This window comes from Nymphaea colorata, chromosome 12 (genome assembly GCF_008831285.2).
Source record: "Nymphaea colorata isolate Beijing-Zhang1983 chromosome 12, ASM883128v2, whole genome shotgun sequence".
NCBI lineage: Eukaryota > Viridiplantae > Streptophyta > Magnoliopsida > Nymphaeales > Nymphaeaceae > Nymphaea > Nymphaea colorata.
The window spans coordinates 22633957-22656026 of NC_045149.1; the positions used below are offsets into that span (position 1 = coordinate 22633957).

Here is a 22070-nt window from a genome sequence, read left to right on the forward strand (position 1 = left end):
CGACAAACCTGCGCCCATCAAATCTGATCCTCAATGGGCGACGTGGGCGTTGGAGGACAGCCAGGTGAAGGTGTGGATTATCAGCTCTGTGTCCTCCGATATCCAGCCCCTCATTCTGCGAAAGCCGACCTCTTTCGATATGTGGACTGTGCTTGCAAAGATGTATGGTCGCAAGAAGAGACATCTGCGCACCTATCAGATTAAACGCAGTATTTACTCCCTGACACAGGGTGATTTGTCTGTTGCTGCCTTCTATGCTGCCCTGAAGACCAAATGGGAGGAGCTAGATTATCATGTGACTGATGAGTGGAAGTGCAGTTCAGATCATTCCCTCTACTGGGAAAAGGAATGGATGGACCGTACGTTTCTGTTTCTGGGAGGCCTGCGGGATGAATTTGAGTCTATTCGTAGCCAGATTCTTAATGGTGATGAGATTCCGGGGATAGAGGAAGTATATGCTCGTGTTGAGTCTGAAGAACAACGTCGCCAGGTGATGCATCTTGACACCGGTCATGGCCCTTCTGCCTTTGTCAGCCATGCCTCAGGGACTGGGCAGCGTCCTGCCCGGCATTGCACTCATTGCAACAAGTTGGGGCATTCGGTGGATTTCTGTTGGGATCTTCATCCCGAGAAGAGACTGGTCAGAGGTCGTCCTCCCTCTGGCAAGCGTAGCCCTTCTGTGTCTGATTCCAGTCACAGCAATCCTTCTAGTGGTGCAAAGTCCAAGCTGTCCCCTGATCAACTCAAGGAGCTACAGGCGTACATCAGCCGCCTATCTACTACCCCTGAGGAGTCCTCCACGTCTGAAGGGGCTCAGCTAGCCCAAGCCCTCGTTGCCTCGACTGATCAAGGTAACCCTTCTCTTGGTGATTGGATTGTTGATAGTGGAGCCACTCACCACATGACAGGGGACTCTAAACTCTTTCAAGAATATCAACTTTCCTCTGGCAAGCAACGCGTGTCTATGGCAGATGGGTCTTCTATCTCTGTGGCTGGGAAAGGGAGCTTGTCCCTGTTGAACAAATACCGTCTCCACAATGCCCTGCATGTTCCAAATATTCCTGTGAACTTACTCTCTGTCAGCAGTATTACTAAAGAATTAAACTGTAATCTGATTTTTTCTGCTGATCACTGTTCCCTGCAGGACTTGGTGACGGGGAAGAAGATTGGGATTGATTCGGTTACTGATGGGCTCTACAGGCTGCCGGTAAAAGTTGCTTCAGCATTGATTTCTGCCACGAGTGGTCACTTGTCTGGTGTAAACGATAGATCTACTGTTCTGCGATGGCACGAGCGTCTTGGACATCTCCCCTTTTCGTTAATAAAGAAGTTGTTTCCTCATTTGTTTGCTTCTGTCTCCATTGACTCCTTCGCTTGTGAAGTGTGTCAATTGGCTAAACATGTCAGGGCTTCGTACCCTATTTCATTGAATAAAACCACTCATCCATTTGCCTTAGTTCATTCCGATGTTTGGGGTCCTTCTGGAGTACCCACGTGTGGTGGTTGTCACTATTTTTTGACGCTTATTGATGATTACTCTAGATGTACGTTCGTGTACTTGTTGCGAGAACGTAGTGAGGTTCCAGCAGTTGTGAAAAACTTTGTTGCCTTTGTTGAGACTCAATTCCATACAACTGTTCAAGCTTTCCGTACGGATAATGCAAGGGAATATGTCTCCCAATCCCTTGATGATTTCTTGAAAGGCAAGGGTATTGTTCATGAAACCTCTTGTAGTTATACCCCTCCTCAAAATGATATAGCTGAACGCAAAAATCGTCATCTTTTGAATGTTACCCGGGCCATTATGTTCCAACGTCATGTCCCTAAGCGGTATTGGGGTGATGCACTTCTCACTAGTGCACATCTCATTAACCGTATGCCTACTAGGGTGTTGGATGGTCAGTCTCCTTATTCTACCCTGTGGCCCACTCAGAATCCGTGGCCTCTTACTCCTCGTGTCTTTGGGTGCAGTTGTTTTGTGCATAATCATAGCCCTACTCTCAAAAAACTTGATCCCCGGTCTATTAAAGGAGTTTTCTTGGGGTACTCTTCCACTCAGAAGGGGTACAAATGTGTGGATCCCACTACTTCCAAAGTGTATGTTTCGAGGGATGTCACATTTCATGAACATGAGTCGTATTTTCCGGTGAATCCTCTTCAGGGGGAGTGTCTTGGGAACAAAGGGGAAGAGTATTCTTCTAATCAGCTGATTCAGTTTATGAAGTTTTTGGATTACAAGGTTAGTCCCAGTGTGATTGACACGGTCACGGTCAGTAATGAGAAGGGCAGTCATATGGAAGGGGTCACGGTGGATGCTCAGCCCACTGTTGCCCGGGATCACTTGTTTGGCCAGGTTTATGTCAGAAAGGAGAAAGCTACAGTGGAAGATATTGGTGATGAGGATAGAACCAATCCCAATCTTGTGATCTCCCCGGATGACCCAAGTCCATCGAATGAAGAACTCCCCATTGCTTTGCGCAAAGGCACCAGGTCATGTACTTCTCACCCTATTCAGAGATTTGTTTCTTATGCTAAGCTCAGTACAAATTACAAATGTTTTATCACAACCTTATCCAAAGTTGTTATTCCCAGGTCGGTGGATGATGCTAAGGATGATCCCAAGTGGTTACATGCTATGACGGAGGAGATGGGTGCGTTAGCTAAGAACAAAACATGGGAAGTTGTTGATATCCCTAAAGGGACACACTTAGTTGGCTCTAAGTGGGTTTACAACGTGAAGTACAAACCTGATGGCACTGTAGATCGATATAAAGCTCGTCTGGTTGCAAAGGGGTTCAGCCAGAAGTATGGGATCGACTATCTTGAGACCTTTGCCTCTGTTGCAAAGTTGAAGATCGTGAGGGTTATTCTTGCTCTTGTTGTGCACAGGAAGTGGCGCATGGACCAGCTTGATGTTAAAAATGCGTTCTTGAACGGCCATCTGGAGGAAGAAGTCTATATGAGCATGCCTCCCGGGTATGTTCAAGAGGGAAAATGTTGTCACCTCAAGAAAGCTTTGTATGGCCTGAAGCAATCGCCTAGAGCTTGGTTTGAGAGACTAAGGATCGTTATGAAGTCTACTAGGTACAAGCAAGGAAATGGAGATCATACCCTATTCATAAAGCAGAGAGATGGTCTGGTGAGTCTTCTCCTTGTCTACGTTGATGATATGATTGTCACTGGCAGTGATGAAGAAGAAAACAGAAAGATGAAGGAGAGATTAGCTAAAGAATTCGACCTCAAGGATCTGGGTAAGCTGAGATACTTTCTGGGGATAGAGATTGCTCGATCAGAGACAGGGCTGGTTATGAATCAAAGGAAGTACACTCTTGACTTACTAAAGGAGACAGGTAAACTTGGTTGTAGGCCCTATCTTACTCCTATGGAGTCGGGGACTAAGATAAGTATCAAGACGGGCACTATTCTGGATGAGGAAGGAAAAGGGCGATATCAGAGGCTAGTCGGTAAGCTTATCTATCTTACTCTAACTCGCCCTGATATCACGTATGCGGTAAATGTGCTAAGTCAATTTATGCATGCTCCCACGGATTGTCACTGGAAGAGTGCAGAAAGAGTGTTGGGATATCTAAAGAATGACCCAGGAAAAGGACTGCTGTATACTCGACAAGACAAACTTACTATTGAGGGCTACTCAGATGCAGATTGGGCAGGTTGCACTAACACAAGGAGGTCCACTACAGGGTATTGTATCTTTCTTGGAGGTAACCTAGTTGTTTGGAGAAGTAAGAGGCAAGAAGTATGTTCGAGGTCTAGTGCTGAGGCTGAGTACAGGGCTGTTGCAATGGGGGTTACAGAGATGCTGTGGCTGAAGATTCTTTTGACTGATATTGGTGTGGAACTAGGAGATAAAATGAAGATGTACTGTGACAACAAGTCTGCGATTAATCTTGCCAATAATCCAGTTCTACACGACAGGACCAAACATGTGGAGATTGACCGTCATTTTATCCGGGAACGCATTGACTCAAAGGAGCTGATTCTGCCATATATGAAGTCTGAAGATCAAGTTGCAGACGTCCTAACTAAAGGGCTTTGTACTTCTTCATTCGAAAAGAATGTTAGCAAGCTTGGCATGTTTGACATGTATGCCAAGCTTGAGGGGGAGTGTTAGAATATGTTGTTGTGGGAACCGGGTCCATATCTGGACCCGGTTCTATGGGGCGCGGGTACCGAGGTGGGCTCGGTACCCTAGGCAGCTTCTCCTCTCTCCCTCTTTATATTGTCACTTATGTATAAGTGTTGAATTAAGTGAAATAGTATTTTTTCTCTCTCCTAGGGTTGCGGGTGTGCACCTAGGTAGAGCTTCCCGTGGTTTTTTTCCTCGTCCGAGGTTTTTCCACGTACATCGTGTGTTCTTCCTCTACGTGGTTTGTGTTTCTACACTATGTAATGAAGAGATTAGGGCCAACCTACCACATTGAAAGAATGTGACTGTTTCCAGTCCACTAAAATTCCCAAGGGTTTACTAGATTTTCCTCACAACAGCAAACCTTCTGACTAATAACCGAAAAAAACCTTACCAGCAAGAACCTAATATGATATTTGTGACAATGTACAAGACATCAGAAAGTAATTAGGCTCCAGTATATGGAGGCACATATTTTCTCTCTTTGTTTAGTTTAAACCTCAGATAAACATGTCAAATGCATTTAATACAGTCACAAAGAAGGGAACAAGAGTCTCAATCACCTAAATGTGCAACATCAACACTTTACATACAGAAGTGGAAATCCAACACTGATCAATACTCAATCAGCAAACAATAACAAGCAAGGTTATTGACCCACTGAAAATTGGTTAATAGAGACAAAATTTGTGAAGGCTGAAAATTTGGAAACACTTTAAAGCCGCCTGTGTCATTAGAACCAAATGTCTGCAAAGGAATTTTTCTAAGAACCGGAACATTAGCCCAGCCAAAAGAAAGGTCAGTTGCTTCTACCAAAAAATTAGCTTACATTCCTCAGGTCACTGTCTTCATTCAACAACTTCCCACCATCAGCATCAATGACAGCTCGTTGATCAAGAAGATATTTCTGCCAAAGAAAAAAGGTCCTATATTTTGGTGAAAGTAGTAATATTGAAAGAAAGAATAAGGCCAACATGGTAGTAAAGACATGACAAAGAAAGCATGAGAGTATAAAGCAAACTCTGACAATCAACATATACTCTAGGTCACATGGGTATGGGTGGAGGTTCGGGTACAGGTGCAGACCAAGTTCAAAAACTACGGGTACAGGGGTACAGCTGTACATATATATTTATATGTTTATATGTGTGGTAATAAGATCTTAGCTAAATAAACATATAAATAAATTCATTTCTTTTATTACTGAACAGAAAACACTAAAGTATACACAAAAGGTAAAAAAATACTAAAGTATACCCAAAAAGTAAAAAAATAATAATAATAATAATAATAAGGCTGTTGCGTCCAGGCAAGCACCCGTGCCGGCACGGGTACTTGGCCTTTTTAGTTGTACCCGTGTTTCATAGCATATACTCAAATAACACATCAAAAATGTGAATAAATATTTGTCCCAATAATGCAAGTTGCTACAAGATAGAATATTAATTTTAAAATGAGGAAGAAAAAATGAAATACAATATCCCACTCAAAGTCAGATCTTGAAGAGTATCCACTTCAACATGACTATCCAGCTAAGTTGTTCCTTGTGCTTTTCATGATAAAATGGAAGCAAAAACATCAAGGATATGCATGTCTGTGCATATATATGTCTATGTGCATACATATATTGTTAAAATAGCAGTTGTATTCTACACGCTAAGGGTATTTTTTTTAGACAACCAGAGAAAGAAGAATAATACTGACAGAAAAACGATGGCAGATTAGATAACCTAGGAGAATAAACCAAAAATCATAACTTGCGTGAGTGAAAGATCTCCAAGGTCACACCTTGGGAAGTAAATATTTCTGATCTATTGCACTGTACCACTTTAGATCTGAATGTCCAAAGTTGTTGAACATGAAGAAGAAGAAAGACAAGCGAGAGGGGATTCCTTGAACAGCAAGACAGCAGCCTCCTCAAATCTAGGTGTGCTCTAGGTATTCTTATCATTAAATATATTTTAAGACTTAAGAATATATAATAAAATAAAATAACTGGACTGCCACTCCATGCCCAGGCAAGGTTATAGAAACAATACCTGGATCTGATCCAGATCCAAAATGAATACCAAAACAATATGAAAAGCACATCTTTTCAAAAAGAACAAGCAACAAAGGATTTATTAAACAAAAAACCAGCAATATTTTATGAAGTCATACCAAGACCAGTAGAGTAATATTTAAATGACAAAAGTTCCTCATTCTAGAGAATATGCCTGATAGAGAAACAACTCAAGCAAATGCATGAAACATCACTATGATCAGAAAAGTAGTAATCAATGGAGAACAGGCAGAGATTGTTCAGATCCGCAACAAGCAAAGAAATTGAACCTGAGGTATTAAGTTTGCAATAGAACTAATAACCATTGAAAGTGATTGTTCCTGTGCCAAAACAAAAGCCAATTTAAATGTTACAATCGATTGCATTTGAAATTTCATGCAAATTAGCTTCGAAATTGCAGAACATGTAATAATGAGAAACTTTGGTTTACATCAGAAAATATCACACTAGCCAAAAAGAATGTTTCAATTTCATAAGCAACTACAATTCCCAGCATACAAACCAATATCATAGATCAATAAAAATTAACATTGTATAAACAGCAAACTATATTTTATATCGCTGAAAGTTTCATCTGAGACAATCAGACTAGTGGACTGATCACGCACAATCTCATCTAGATATACGAAGAAAACCCCAAGGGAACTTTTGTTATAAAGAAAGCAAAGCATCAGATCAATAGTTCATTTAGTTGCAATTATCATGGCAAGAAGCTGAGTTTAAGTAGTCTGAGCCATAGTCACAAATATAGCTCAGTCCCAACTTTCTATAAGTGAGGTTTTTCTTAGGTATTTTTACCCAAATTATTTTTCTCCATAAAACACCAGAAAAATCTTGAGAAATCAAAAACAAAAATGAAAAGTATATTTAAAAAGTAATGGAAAAAAATATGAAATTCAGAGTTTATACTTTATACTACTTTGCCTTACAAGTACAATGATGAAGGTTCAAAATAATTTTAAAAATTTTTAAATAAAAAAGGGAAACATAGACTAAAAATTATATAAAAATAAGAAAATATCATGATATAGTCGTAAGAAATATTTTTTGGTGACATTGCAAACTATTGAGAGATTTTCCCTTCAAAAATGGCACTGCTGTTTTGTTGATAGAAACAGTATGTGGTCTGCACCACAGACATTTCAAATCATCATTAACTAATTCTTTGTGTGAACTCTTGATGTTTCTTCAGTTAATTTATTGTGTGAAACCAAAAGTAGACAATCCTCTTTCTGTCCAGAACAAAAAATGTATTCTTGGCTCAGCAGACAGAACACACAAGATGCCTGCCTCCTTTCACTGTTGTTTTGGCTGGATCTGCTCTGGGGCCATCATTAGATCAAGGTAACATTTCAAGAGAAGCGTGGAAGATGTTATACCCTTTGAACAAGTTTGGATATCATATCCAGGGTAAGTAATACTTTACGCCCATGACTAAGTTGAATCCTGCAGGCATAAGATATTTGAATAAGCAAATATAAAACCATCAGCAAGCCATTCAAGTACCAATAGTGATGAAACTACAAAGCAACAACAAGGTCATACAGCAAAGCCCTTGCAATACCATAAGAGCATGCTAGAGGCCCAAAGCATGGCTATTCATGACTTGAACACAGAAAACAACATATTTACAAAAAGAAAGTTCATGAGCCAAAAGAAATTAAGCAAATAACAAGTAGAAACTTCATCCTGTTTGTCAGTATCGAGGATAATAAGTTTCACCCAACTCAAATGCAAACACCAGAATTTTGCTCTTAAGGAGAAGAAGAACATCAGCATCACTAAGATAAGATCATGAAAAATAGAAAGACTACTTGATCAAAATCATACAGAGTTACTAAAATTTGGCCTGAGTTTTTGCAAAGAGCAACTACTAAACATTGATAGTTTGCTTTTTCTTGTAAAAGCTAAGTCTGCGTAGCATATAATTTTACCTATTAAGCATTGAAAATTCATCACAATGCTTCATGGTTGAGCATAAAAATACTAATTTGAGGCTTTCACTTGGGCTCTTAGGTGTTAGAACGTAGAAACACAAATTTAAGATTTAACAGCTGGTTTTTATGAGATTATTGTCTATCTCTGTGCCCTATGAACAATGATGGCAGTCATGTTAAATTGTAAACTTGCTCTTTGTAATGAACATTGAAACCTTTAGGTAAAGAAACTTACCAATAAGCATGATGATTTGTGCATACCTTTTAATTATGTTTCATGGAATGTTTAATGTTATTGTGCATTTTAATTGTTTAATAGTACTAACTTAATACATTGTGGAGAAAAGGCTTTTTTGTAGACTTTTTGACATTTCATATTGCACTTTATCCACCCCCTCCCCCCAACCCACTTCCCTTTCCTTCCTCTCTTCCACATGTTAATTGCATCATCACACCAACCAGAGAACCAAATACAACAGACATATAAGTTATGAAAAAAGAAAGGAGTGGTAATCAAAACTTGCATTCTCAGAAAACAGACGCAATGTGACAAACATTTAGAATAGTCTAAAATGGTGTTAGCTATTCAATAAACAAAAAACAGCTTCCTTGTATTAGAGCGATATTTTCAATCATGACAAGACCTTGTGAAAGTGCCAGAAACTTTTGCTGTAAAGACATCACAGGCAGTTGAGAAGAAACTACATTTTCTTGTGGCAGACACCTTGTCAATATAGTCAACAACCTGCAGGGCTTCAAGAGCACCAGAACATTGCAGAACAATCTCACAAGAACATCTGGTATAAAGTATGAAATTAAAATATAAAGGCATATGCACCAGAATGAATGGCACACCTTTTTCTTTTCCGCCTTCTCCCCAGGAAATAAGGACTTAAAAACCTGACGATAAGGGCCATCTTCACAACCAGGCAAGGCTGTTTTAAGCATGGCCATGATAATTTTAACAACCTATCCAAAGAACATAAGGAAAGAAATGACATAGAAAAATTATAGTACCAGACATTATTTCCGCTAAAGCAAAAGATTAAGAAAGCAAATAAGAACTGGAAACAAGAAAATTCACCATAACATAAACAATCTAAACATATAAAACAATGTTTCTCTCTGACAGATAAAACTCACAGGATTCAACATAAATATAGAACATGCTATTAGTTTACGGACTGCATTACCACTTTGCATGAAATTATATCAGATTATTGGTTGCAAAAGTCAAACTTGATCAACTTCTTTCTCTCTTTAGGACACACACAAACACCAAAACAGAAAACTATTATTAAGCTATTATTTAACCAAGTTAGAGTGACTGTTCAATTAAATCTAACAAAGCTGGCCTACCTCCTGTTCTGTGTTGGCAATGTATCAGCCATTGCCAAGAGCATCCATGGATTCAAATATCAAAAAACTTTTATATGAATTTCTTTCCACTAGAATCTTCTTGCACAATAACATATGCTTTATATAAAGAAAGGTGTTTTATACTTGATGTAACTGTGTATAAATAAGTGGAACCAAACAATGGATTAATCCTGGAACCATGAGCTAAAAGTTACTACATAAAAATTAGGAAGACGACTACATGTACAAATAATCCACAAGCATTTTGCAAAAACAATGAATTGGCTTTCATCCCATTATGAAACAAATGGAATTATTGTATGTGGTCTGTATCTATCTCTGTATGTGTGTGTGTGTGTGTGTGTGTGTGTGTGTGTGTGTGTGTGCAAAATAATCCTCATTGCTGCCAACTAAAATACCATGCTAAGAGAAGCTTAAGCGCCAATTCTTATTAAGACCATTTTCATGCGACATCCAGTCCACAAAAGCTCAGCTTGTCACTTGTGTCAATTATCTGAGCTTGTTTAGTCTCCTACATTAAAAAAAATCATTCTTAACGGACCCAACTGCCTTTTCAATCCATTTTTCAACAGAAGAAAGCCCCTTGATTGACCAAGTTTCTTTTATCTTCATATGTCTCCACTTATTAGGAGGTATTATTGATGATTCCTAGGGTCAATATCAATCCTAAGGCTCACAAATGATGTCTTATGGATATTCTAGTACTACCTTCAGCCAGAGACCCTTACTCACTAGCTCACTTTTAAGTCTCTGTCAATGAATGGCGATTGAGACATGTTATTTAGTGGGAAAAGGATAGCCATGATTTTCTGCTCAAAAATTTATTTTGGAAAAGCATGACCAAACTCACTAAAGGACTTCTTTGGTCCTTAAAAAATCACAGAGAAATTGCCTGAGAAAATCACAACATCCACAGTAATGGTTGATTCACTGCTACACCAGGTTCAGTGAGAGATATCAGTGGCAGTCTGGCAGAGTTTTGCAAATTTCTCCAAAATGACTGGTTTACTCCTACATAGTACATACTACATACAAATATTAATCAAGTCGACTATCCACTTCCATACCATCTTTAACAAAGTCAAACATGAATACAAGTTGCTGAAAACCTGTCCAGCAAAGATACTCATTGACTGCACTAATTACTCCAAGTACCAACATCCACGAGTTTGAAGACAGCACAGACATATTGTCAATATGCCTACCGGACCCAATTTTGCTCAAATCTAAAAGTTAGCAACATTTGGCACTGTCGCCATGTTCATTTTCCAGGAACGAGAACCTCACTTCTAGTTCATTTACATACGACCACCATATACTAATCCAAGCTTTTGCAAGAAAAGGTAATACCTCTTTCAGGCATCTCAGACAAGAAATACACATATGTGACTTATTTAGGCACTTCTTTATTAATCTTCACTTAATCAAAATTCCTCTGGCCAGCAACCAGTTAAAAAGATCCATTTGTTTGATGTTATACAGTTCAAGCACTTATAAACTCAACGCAAATAAAAGTATCTACTGGTAAATCCCCAAACCCCTTGATTCAAGAAGTACAAATTTTAATAAAGGCATAAATTAGCACAGGCCCAGTCCAACAAGTTTACACCTTTTTTCTGTAGAAGGCCACACCATGGACATTGAAAGGAATTTTCCTTGTCCGGAAGGATGATTGAAACATTCTTCCAGAGACCTTCACCAAAAAACAGACCATTAGGCACAAATCTGTATTGATTACATAGAGCAGAACCACGGAAAATACAAATATCTTATACCTGGCGCCGATAGAGCACAGCAATACTCCCAAAAGAGCATTTACCAACAGATTGATCTGGTGTCATTTCCATGATCTTATCAATAACAAATGAGCACTGAGCATCCTCACTGTGGCACTCTATGATGCTAATTTAAGAATTTGTAAAGGAATAAAAACAATAAAACTTTAGGTCAACAAATGCATGATGAGAAAAGAAAATATGTGCACATCTACACAATCAGCAACAACAAAGACACATATGCACATGCCTGTCCCACCATAGAAACCATGCAAACAATAGTTCTTTTCAAACTCATTCCTGCTTCATAAGCAATTAACACGTCCATTTCCATCCTTGTCTTATAGTAACTGACAAATTCACCCTCAACATTTGTGTTTTAAGTTTTAAGAAATCACCAGCCTACTACAGTTATTTACTCAGCAGAAAGGATTACAACTTACAACATAGTTGCAAGAAACATCCACAAGCTTTATCGACGAGGTCGTTTCTTTCACATTTTTTTCTAAAAATCATTTTTCTCAGGAAAATCTCAACAAAATTTTGGAGATTGAAAAATATTAATATATGTATGGTAACAGAAAAACTATGAAACAGTGAGCTTCTTAGCAATTTTCTAAAAAAATGTTTTAGAATTTAAGGGAGATGATCTCATCATACCCATCCATGCATATTCATTTCTCTCTCTCCTAATAAAGGATATCCATTTAACTTTTTCATATGTATTGGGAGAAACAGAGCAATATACTTGGATGGGCCAATTCATCCAAGCATATTTGATCCCTCTCGCTCAAATTTCAACAAATAAAGATGGATAGATAGGAAGATGGATGGGGGAAAAGAGAGAGAGAGAGATTCAGAAAATGGCCAAAGAAAAGCAAATATCACGACATTGTTGCAGTAAGATTGCATGATTTCCCCTTCTCTTTTTCCTCTTTCGTTTTCTTCAATTTCCCCAATATTATCATGATAGTTTAAAATTTTAAATATTCTGGCAGGGCAATGGTTTACATGAACACAAAGGATCATGTGCATGCCAGTTACTAATCACTCTTTTTTTCATCTTTAAGAACTTAATTGACAAATTTAAACTCAAAGACAAATGTGAAAAGATAAGTAAAAGGATGTAGTCAATGGAACATGGTACGACTGAATAGGCCAAGCCCCCGTCTCGACACGGGTGTGGGTGCGAGTGTGGGCCTGGACATGGCACTTTAATTTTTGTATTTTTTGGGTATATTACGGTTTTTTTTTGTAGGTTTTGGGTACATTTTAGTTTTTTGTTCTGAATAATATATTTTTTTGTGAATGATTTTATGTGTTGATTTAATTAAAATCTTATGATTATATATGTATCTATATATACACATATACAGCCATGTCCCCATACCCAACTTTTTGAAAATTGCTCTACACATGTACCCGTGCCAACACCCGCACTGCACCCCTACCCGTATCCATGTGTCATAGGAAGTAGTTGACTTGTTAGTTTCCAGCAGACATGAAAAATCTGGATAAATCTGCAAGAAAAAGATTAAGGAGATTCTAGTTCAACTGCTGAAAAAAGGAGGTTATAGTGCACTGTTCTCACAAAACAATTTTTTATATTGAAGAGCTAAAAAATAAACTCCAGGTGTTCTGAATGAGATCATCTCAATGAAAGCATCTCTAGTATTAAAGTAACAAGGAAAAACAGTATCCAAATTCAGAATGAGTCAAAAAAAAAAGTAGAGAAATATAAAAATCAAAAAACACATATAGAATTAAAATTAACACTATTCCCCAGTACCGACATTGTAAGAGTGTGAGGTTTTATACACATATACATGCACATGCACAAGCACATATACATGTAGGTAAAATCTCACAATCCAAATTTTGTTACATGTTCCAATGGCATAGATGTCTTCAACATGGTCAAAAAACTAAATTGTCTTTATCTTTGTGGTTTTGGACCAAAATCACATTTGAACCTAAAAAATTTGATGTATTTTCAGCTATGTCACATGGGTCCAGGTGCTGGTGCCGGTGTGAGATGCGGCAAGTTCCAAAAAAAAAAATTGGGTGTGGTTGCGGCAAGAGAAAACAAATATATATATACATACATGTGATATGTTATATAAGTAATTTTATTTGTCTATATTTTTTAACTTTTTTTTATCAAGGTCAACCTTAATCTCATACAAAATTCAAAGTTTTATTAAATAAAATAGGGGAGGAGAGAGAGAAGAAGGGAAAAAGAAGAGGAAAAGATAGAAGAAGGGAAAAAATGAAAAAAAAAACAAGAGAAAAGAAGAACAGGTGCGGTCAGCAGCACCCGATTCAGTTTGACCAAGTTGGGTGCCGTATCGGGCCACACCCGAGTCGATGCGAGTGCGCCACCATATTTGGCGCACCATCAACAAAACAAAATAATCTTGATACATGTCTGACTCAAGAAATTTGAAAACAAGTGTCCACTGACCTGATCATATAGACCACGAATGTATGGTTGGGTTCATGAGAAAATGAAAAAAGACAATGTGACGTACATGCAATCAACTAAAAAATATTTCAGTCACTTGCACACAATCTCTCTGCACATTGATTATTACTGTAGAGTTTTTTGCAAGAAAAAAGGCATTGCTTCATTATTTAACTTTAGCTCTGCTTATCTTGCAAAGTTTGGGAATCCAAATTTTGATGTAAAATTTGCCATTTATGTCTTGAATGATCATCACATGCAGGTTGAGGATTAGTATGTAGTATTTGCAATGCACAAACACATGCTCTTAGCATCGATGTCTAGAAGTGTGGAACATTGACACTTCATGCTTATTGAAGCACCCAGCAACATAAGCTATAACGTGGGCAAAATCATGCAAACTAACAATTTTATATCTATATATATGGAAGCTGACTTTTTCTACCTTATGGAACATTTATAATCATCACCCGACTCACCCTACTTTCCTTGCATAAAAGAGTAGATAACCTGACTCGTAACTGCTACTCTATCAGTAGACACTTCCTTCTCTTGGGCTGGATTTTCTTGAAGAAGACATTTTCTAACGAAAACCTCAGAAAATTTCAAAACAATTGAAAATAAAATTTAATAGAAATCTTAAAAGAAAAAAAAGTTCTTTTTTGCTCTTCTTTCTTCCTTTCTACCCTCTATCTTTTCTCCTTTCTATCTTCCTCTCTTCTTGCTGCAGTTTCCTTCTTCCTTTCTTTCTTTCCTTTTGCCTTTGTTCTTTTGTTTCTTTGTTTCCTTCCTTTCTTACTTTTATTCCTTGCTCTCTCTTCTTTCCTTCCTTCATTGCTTCTGTTTCTTTATTCTATATCACCTATAAAAGAGTTTCTTTAAAAAGAAAAATGTTGAGATATTTTCTTCCTATATTAATGATTAAAGAATTTTTTTTAGGAGAAGAAAAATATCATGATGTTGTCCCTTCTTTTTTGGTGATAAAATTACATTTTTTTCAAAATAACCCTCATATTTGTGACTGTAATATTCATTATGTCCATAATTTAGCTAATATAAATATGCCAAACATCACACTTTCATATTCATTCCTATGCCAGCTTGTATTGTACTCAAAGTATCATCAAAAAGTCATTATGGATGCCTAAAACCACTTAGCATGTTAAAGGTTTATTTATATTATTTATTATATTACTTGAATGACTACTTTTCTTCCTTTTATTCTGCAATAACTTTCCCAATTGTTAATTGGATATTTCTGACAAAAGTTACAAGTTCTTTGCACTGGTATACTTCTTCTATAAAACTTACTCAAAAAATATCTTCAGGAAAAACACTTCCCAGAATGAGTTCCCACAAAAACCACATTGAGAAAAATTTGGCCACACACACACACACAAAAAGGCTGCTGCTCAGGATATTTTAGATCCAGGATCATTATCAGTCAACACTTGCTTCAGATGGCACCTTCCTTTGTTATTCTGAATCAGGGACAATGATGCCTGAACAATACATCGTGTAGAGCGATAGTTTTTTTGTAACCTAACCTGAAAGCAACAAGGTAGAAAGCCATAAAAGAAAAGGTTCATTCAGGTGCCTGAAAAAAGTTTTGCCAAAACCACAAAAATCTGATTCCTAGATAAGCACATAAGCTGAAGCAAATGTTAAAGGAGAAATAACCTTTTACCTCTTTATGACAAGGGAAATCTTTGCGAAATGAATCAAATCCAGAAGCATCTGCCCCATTGAAGCTGAAAATAGACTGTGAATGCAACATAAACCAGTTTCAAAATTCTTAAAATGAAAACAGATACATACAGCACAAAATATTCTTGAAGCCTTATCAATTAAATATTTCAAATTTTGTATTGGAGAAAACAACCAACATATTCAGAGACCTGGTCTTCATCTCCAACAACAGTGATACGATTATGGGAACCAAGAACTCGCAGAAGGTGGTACTGCAGAGCACTTGTATCTTGGAACTCATCAACCACTATTGCCTTCCATAGATCTTGACATTGCTTGTGCACTGCAAACCAAAATGTTGACAAAAGTCATAGTTGACCCCAATATTTGCCACATGCAATGTCCAGGACAGTTAAAAATTGAGTACCTTCAGGAAAGTCGGTCAGTAACTTCAAAGATAAGCTGATGAAGTCATAGTAATCCAGAGCATTACAAGATTTTAAAATGTCATCGTAATGCCCAAGAATCTCAGCCTGGTAATGAAATAAAAGTCAAGCCCAACATACTAACAGATGCATTATTGTCAAGAACACAACTATGACATCTTCAATGCACCAGAATCAAACTCACCCCTTGCTCATAGCCCATATTGTGGTAGTCTTCAACAGTTTTCCCAGAAGCCTTGGCCTAGAGAATGATAAGTTCAGGCATGCAAAGAATCAGGCATATCAAAAGAACTAAACATTGCAAATTTTCTGCATTAAAGTAAAGGACATCATTATGAATGTCAACAAATAAATTATAAATATATAGTTATTAATATAGGCCATACACAGAGAGGAAAAGCAACAGATTGGACTCGAATCAAGTATACTCTGTAGTCCCATATCCGCTTTTTGGATGTTCATAAATTCAGTTTCAAATTTGGATTTAAAGGTGAATGAACAAAAATCTATAGTTATCTGAATCTGAACTTAAGATTAACATCTAAATCCAAGTCTGATTTTTAAACCAAATCCAAACTGCAGTCGACATGTTGAGATACAACTTTCAAAATATATGGACATTGGATATAGGATATTTATTTAAAGTTATATCCAATGTGTTTGGAATCTAAATCCGAGGGTTATTTACTTAAATTCGAACCCGATTGGATTCATTTCATAAACATGAATCCAATCTGATTTGTAAATCGAATATTAAATTTTGTTCCATATCCGATTTTTTTAAAGTGGTTCGGTCTGATATCAGAGCTAACTTGGATTTATTGACATCCCTATGTACTATTTACACATGCATGTATGTATATATACAAGTATACATGTACAAAAACAAAGAGACAAAGAGAGAGAAGGAAGGAAGGTATTAAAAAAGTAAAGGTGACAAGTTCTCAGCAAACCACTGATCCCTTAATACAGACCAGGAGACAAATCAAAAATGACCTCGGAAAACATTAGCAGTAGAATACACAAAAGCAGATTTTTCACAAGAAAGAATGCATGGGAACTAATTGATCAAAGTTTAAACTTTTCCATACAGATTAACTGGACAATGATTAATGTGCAATAGTGTGTTAAAAAGGCCTTTTATTGCAGTTTCTGAACAAGAAAGAAGTTTCAAATTTTCAATCAATGTTGTAAAAAGCGTACCATAAGTCATATCGGTCAAGCCAATAGATACACCGTATCGTAAAGTATCGTAATGTATCATGTGTATCGTAAATTTATTTTTTTAATTCAAAAATAGAAAAAATAGAGATAAATCAAGAGAAATAAAAAATATGTTTTCTTAATGACAAAGCATGTTATACATAATGGCAGGCTCATTATAGGTATGAAGTTACTTCACAAACATTAATAAGTGGTTATAAATCATATAGCAACACAACATGAACTAAGACATCAAGAAACACAATTTATAAGATGATCTACATAATAACTCATAAGTAAGTCATAAGATCCATAACACATCAAAAACCAAGTTTTACGTACAGTATACATCACATCACAAGACAAAATTGTTCAATGTTAATGCAAATAACAAATGAAAATAGCTTTGTTCATAATCTTTATCATCTCATTCTCATTTTCATCTTTCGTAGAAGATATAAGCCCTCTTTATCCAAGAATCAATCATCCATGCATAAATCTACCCTCAAATTGACGATTTCATGGTGAAACAGATTATTCCTTTTGAAAATTGCCACAATCTCCTCCTTCTTCAAGTATTAGATATGTTCAGAAATGAAGAGGGAGGGAAGTTTTAAAAATTAGTTTGAAAAAGGGTGGTTTTAACCACATATTTTTCAAAATAGACATGTATCGTGCAATACGGAGTGTATCGCCCTGTATCGTACGACAGGCTGTGTATTGCATGATACATGCGATACACATACAATACACCACCTGTTTGCGATACAGGTGGTGTATTGTATCGTAAATTTAAAATGAGACGGTACGTATCATATGATACATACAATACTAGTTTCAATGTGAAATAACTTCTTTAAGAAACTAACTTAAAATAGTTCTATGTGAATACCTTGTTCAAGAAATTGATTCTGAGGACAACGATGGCTTTTATTAGAACACATAGGCACAAAACAATTCATTTTCCACCATAAGGGAAAAAATCAGCATATCACCATGTCTCGCGTTCCCACATACCGTATGCTGATTCACAGTTGCCACTTATAAAATTTATTCATCATACTATACTACATAAATATCAAACAAAGGCACTTTCCTTAACCATCAGCTTTCATGAACTCAAACGCACGCCATCTATAATTTGATCTTCCTAAGAATCAAGATTAAAACAAATAGACAATCATCAAATCCCTCCATCCTAGTTACTAAAGAAAAAGACCTGATTAAAGTTTTAAATTGTACACTTGCATCATCATGATACTACTGTTGTTTACTCTGCTCACAGCATTTAAGCACAAGAAAGCTAGATTAAAACTCCAAGTCTAAGCAAATGCACGGTACAGTTTGTGTGCCTTATTTACATTTTTTGATACAGAGAGTTAACATTTTTACTGTTAATTGGTGAATGCTAAAAACAAACCTGCATGAAAAGAAGAGGGAAATGCCTATACTAAGCAATTGCCCAAGTGGGCGGCAACCTAAGCACCTAAGCTTAGAGGCACCTAGGTGGCCCCAAAAGGTGCAATTTTTTCCAATTTTAACTATAAAAATTTTCATGTTTGCCTTGTTCTGTCGTCTAATCACCAATGCATTAATTGAAATGAAGTTTCAAAAACCCCATTTTGCCCTTTCTTCCTCTTTTTTCTTCTTCTTCCACTCACTCTTTTATTCCTCTACCTCTTGTCAAATAGGAATGCCTAAGGCCCAATGAAGCCGTTTTTTTTAGGGGTCTACAAACTAGGTCTGCCTAGTGCTTTTAACCATATATACGATTAGAAAGAATCATGAGCTTTGACAAAATAGATGTGTGATAAGATGCTCATTAAACATTCACATGTCGAAAATTGATAAATCCATTCCTTTATGCCTTACACAGTCATGGCATGTACTTTCATAGAAACATCGGATGTACTCACCATTGCTACAAATTTCTGCCACTTCTTGGAATTGTCCTTAAAGGAGACCACAGAAAAATCCTTTTCAGTAGAATTCTCCTGAACATTTTGATCCATATTTTTCTTTTTAATCTTTTTACCCATCTCCATCAAGCGCACAGCCTCGATTACGGCTCGCCTTTGCTGCCCAGTTCCATAAATTGAGAAATCAGGTGTACGTTGAAACCTAATAGTACCAAGAATGTTAGATGGAACATGTGACCACAAGCCGAAAGTAGAAAACCAACAACCATTTTAGAAAACAGGTATATGTTTGAGACATCCAAATACATCCATACAAAACAAAAAGAAGCCCCTGGGCAGAACTGATGGCATGACCTTATTACATGACGAAGTAAATATGCAAATTCTAGGGAAAACATCCGACTATGAAGTTAAAGCTTTACTAGATAATGCAAGCTCTAAAAATTAACAATTAGACATCCACAACAATGTAGGCTTGATGACAAATAGGGCCAGATTCACCAGGACTGGAAAATGGACTGGTCTAGCCTGACTTTGGATTAGGGTAAGCCCAGCTTGTCAAATGGCGAGGCCTGACCTGCTGTTATGCAAAACCAGTCCATACACATTCAACTGAAATTTGGACGATGAGCACCCACGTCATGTTGCATTATGTAGGTGTACAGGACGTTCCTGCAGGGATCATACAACAGATTCTGACATATATGTGCTTGCAGTTATGCACATGGCATGTGTAAATCAATAAGCAATAATTTGCAATATTATGTTAAATATGTTGTGTGCATACTGTAGAAACAGTAAAAGTGAGAGAACGAGAAACGAACACAGATGTAACGTGGAAAACCCCTCAACTAGAGGGAAAAAACCACGGGTGAGAAGGACTGGTGCCCACTAGCAACCAGACACTCTCTCTCATAAACTTTCATTCATACCCAAAAATTAGGGTTACAAAGATACAAGTAGAGCCTCAACTGGCCTAAACAGAAGCACACACTGGATTGGGTCCCGGCCCAGACCCGTACATTAAAACATGTCAACAATCCCCCTCAAGTTGAGCATACAGATCAAACATGCCCAACTTGGATACATTTCTCTCAAATGAAGTTGAAGACAAGGCTTTGGTCAGGACATCAGCAGTTTGGTCTTTAGATCTCATATAAGGAAGTACAAGTTCTTTAGCATCAATTCTCTCTCGAATGAAATGCCGGTCAATCTCAACATGCTTTGTTCTGTCTTGAAGCACAGGGTTGTTGGCCAAGTTGATTGTTGACTTGTTATCACAATACATCTTCATTGGTTCTTCAACTTTTATACCAATATCAGTCAACAATACTTTCAGCCACAAAAGCTCAGAAACTCCCATAGCAACAGCTCTGTATTCTGCTTCAGCACTGGAACGAGAACAAACGTCTTGCCTCTTACTCCTCCACACTATGAGATTCCCTCCTAAATAAATACAATAGCCAGAGGTGGACCTCCTAGTGTCAATACAGCTTGCCCAGTCTGCATCTGAATAACCTTCAATCCCAAGAGTGTCTTGCTTAACATACAGGAGACCTTTGCCAAGATTCCACTTCAAGTAGCATAAGATCCTATCGACAGCCTTCAAGTGAGCATCCGTGCGAGCATGCATGAACTGACTCATCACATTCACAGCGAAGGTAATATCAGGTCTAGTGAGAGTAAGATAAATCAATTTCCCCACAAGACGTTGATATCTTCTCTTGGCCTCTTCATAGAGAGGCTCCCCATCTCTAAGACTCAGCTTATGGCCAGCATCTAGAGGACTAGAAGCCGGTCTACACCCAAATTTTCCGGTCTCCTTTAACAAATCTAGAGTGTACTTCCGTTGATTTAGCACAAGGCTAGTACCAGACCTAGCAATTTCAATCCCAAGGAAATATTTCAACTTACCAAGGTCCTTGAGATCAAACTCGATCGCCAATAGTTTCTTTAACTTACTTATTTCATCTTCATCATCACATGTGACAATCATATCATCAACATATACCAACAGAATAGTAACTTTTTGCTCATTCCTCTTCACAAAGAGTGTATGATCTTCATTCCCTTGATGATATCCATATTGTCTCATTACAAGTCTAAGTCGTTCAAACCATGCTCGAGGAGTTTGTTTGAGCCCATATAGAGCTTTCCTTAGCTTGCAACATTTTTTAGGTTCCTCATATCCTGGAGGCATACACATATATATTTCCTCTTCAAGGTCTCCATTGAGAAATGCGTTCTTGACATCAAATTGGTACATCTTCCACTCCTTTATCACAGCTAAGGATATAATGACTCTGACAGTCTTCATCTTTGCAACGGGAGGAAAGGTCTCCAAGTAGTCGATTCCATATTTCTGATTGAACCCCTTGGCAACAAGTCGAGCTTTATATCTATCTATATTCCCATCTAGCTTATACTTAACGGCATAAACCCACTTAGATCCTACCATATGAGCGGCTTCAGGAAACTTTACCACATCCCATGTCTTGTTTCTGTTCAAGTCTTCCATCTCTTCCTGCATTGCATAAGTCCACTTGGGATCCCTCTGAGCCTCAACAACATTCCTAGGAATCACAGCCAAAGAAAGAGAAGATACAAAACATTTGTAGTCATTGCTCAGTCTAGAATGAAACAAAGTTACCAATAGGATGTTGAGTACATGACCTAACACCCTTTCGCAGGGCGATGGGAAGCTCTTCACTTGCAGCAACAGTCTGAATGTCTTCTTCAACTTGTTTTTCCCAAGCATGACTTGGATCATCCAGGGAATGACTAACTCGATTGGAAGTAGAATTCTCACCACCTGTCACCTCATCTGTACAGACTCTTCGCCCAGAGTAAACTTGCCCAAAACTGTGACAATGTTCCTCCTCAGTCCCAGTAGAACCCCTTTCATCACTACGTTCCTCCTCAGTCCCAGCAGAACCCCTTTCATCACTACGTTCCTCCTCAGTCCCAGTAGAACCCCTTTCATCAACTGCTTGACTCTCCTCCCGCCTATAGTCCAAGAAATCTGTGAACTGAATATCTTAACTCAGA

General features: G+C 37.6%; 1 protein-coding gene across 1 annotated transcript in view; it reads right to left on the bottom strand.

Annotated features, from left to right (window-relative positions):
- Nucleotides 1–22070, bottom strand: part of LOC116266392 (ATP-dependent DNA helicase SRS2-like protein At4g25120) — a 49004-nt gene that overhangs the window by 10299 nt on the left and 16635 nt on the right. The window contains exons 5-17 of the mRNA XM_050081008.1: nucleotides 19020–19224; nucleotides 16085–16141; nucleotides 15882–15987; nucleotides 15664–15797; nucleotides 15453–15527; nucleotides 15185–15312; nucleotides 11302–11431; nucleotides 11136–11219; nucleotides 9002–9115; nucleotides 8791–8891; nucleotides 7589–7655; nucleotides 6479–6529; nucleotides 4977–5054 (exon numbers count right to left, since the gene is read on the bottom strand). Of these exons, the coding sequence (XP_049936965.1) occupies nucleotides 4977–5054; nucleotides 6479–6529; nucleotides 7589–7655; nucleotides 8791–8891; nucleotides 9002–9115; nucleotides 11136–11219; nucleotides 11302–11431; nucleotides 15185–15312; nucleotides 15453–15527; nucleotides 15664–15797; nucleotides 15882–15987; nucleotides 16085–16141; nucleotides 19020–19224 (1330 nt within the window). The remainder of the gene's footprint in view (nucleotides 1–4976; nucleotides 5055–6478; nucleotides 6530–7588; nucleotides 7656–8790; nucleotides 8892–9001; nucleotides 9116–11135; nucleotides 11220–11301; nucleotides 11432–15184; nucleotides 15313–15452; nucleotides 15528–15663; nucleotides 15798–15881; nucleotides 15988–16084; nucleotides 16142–19019; nucleotides 19225–22070) is intronic.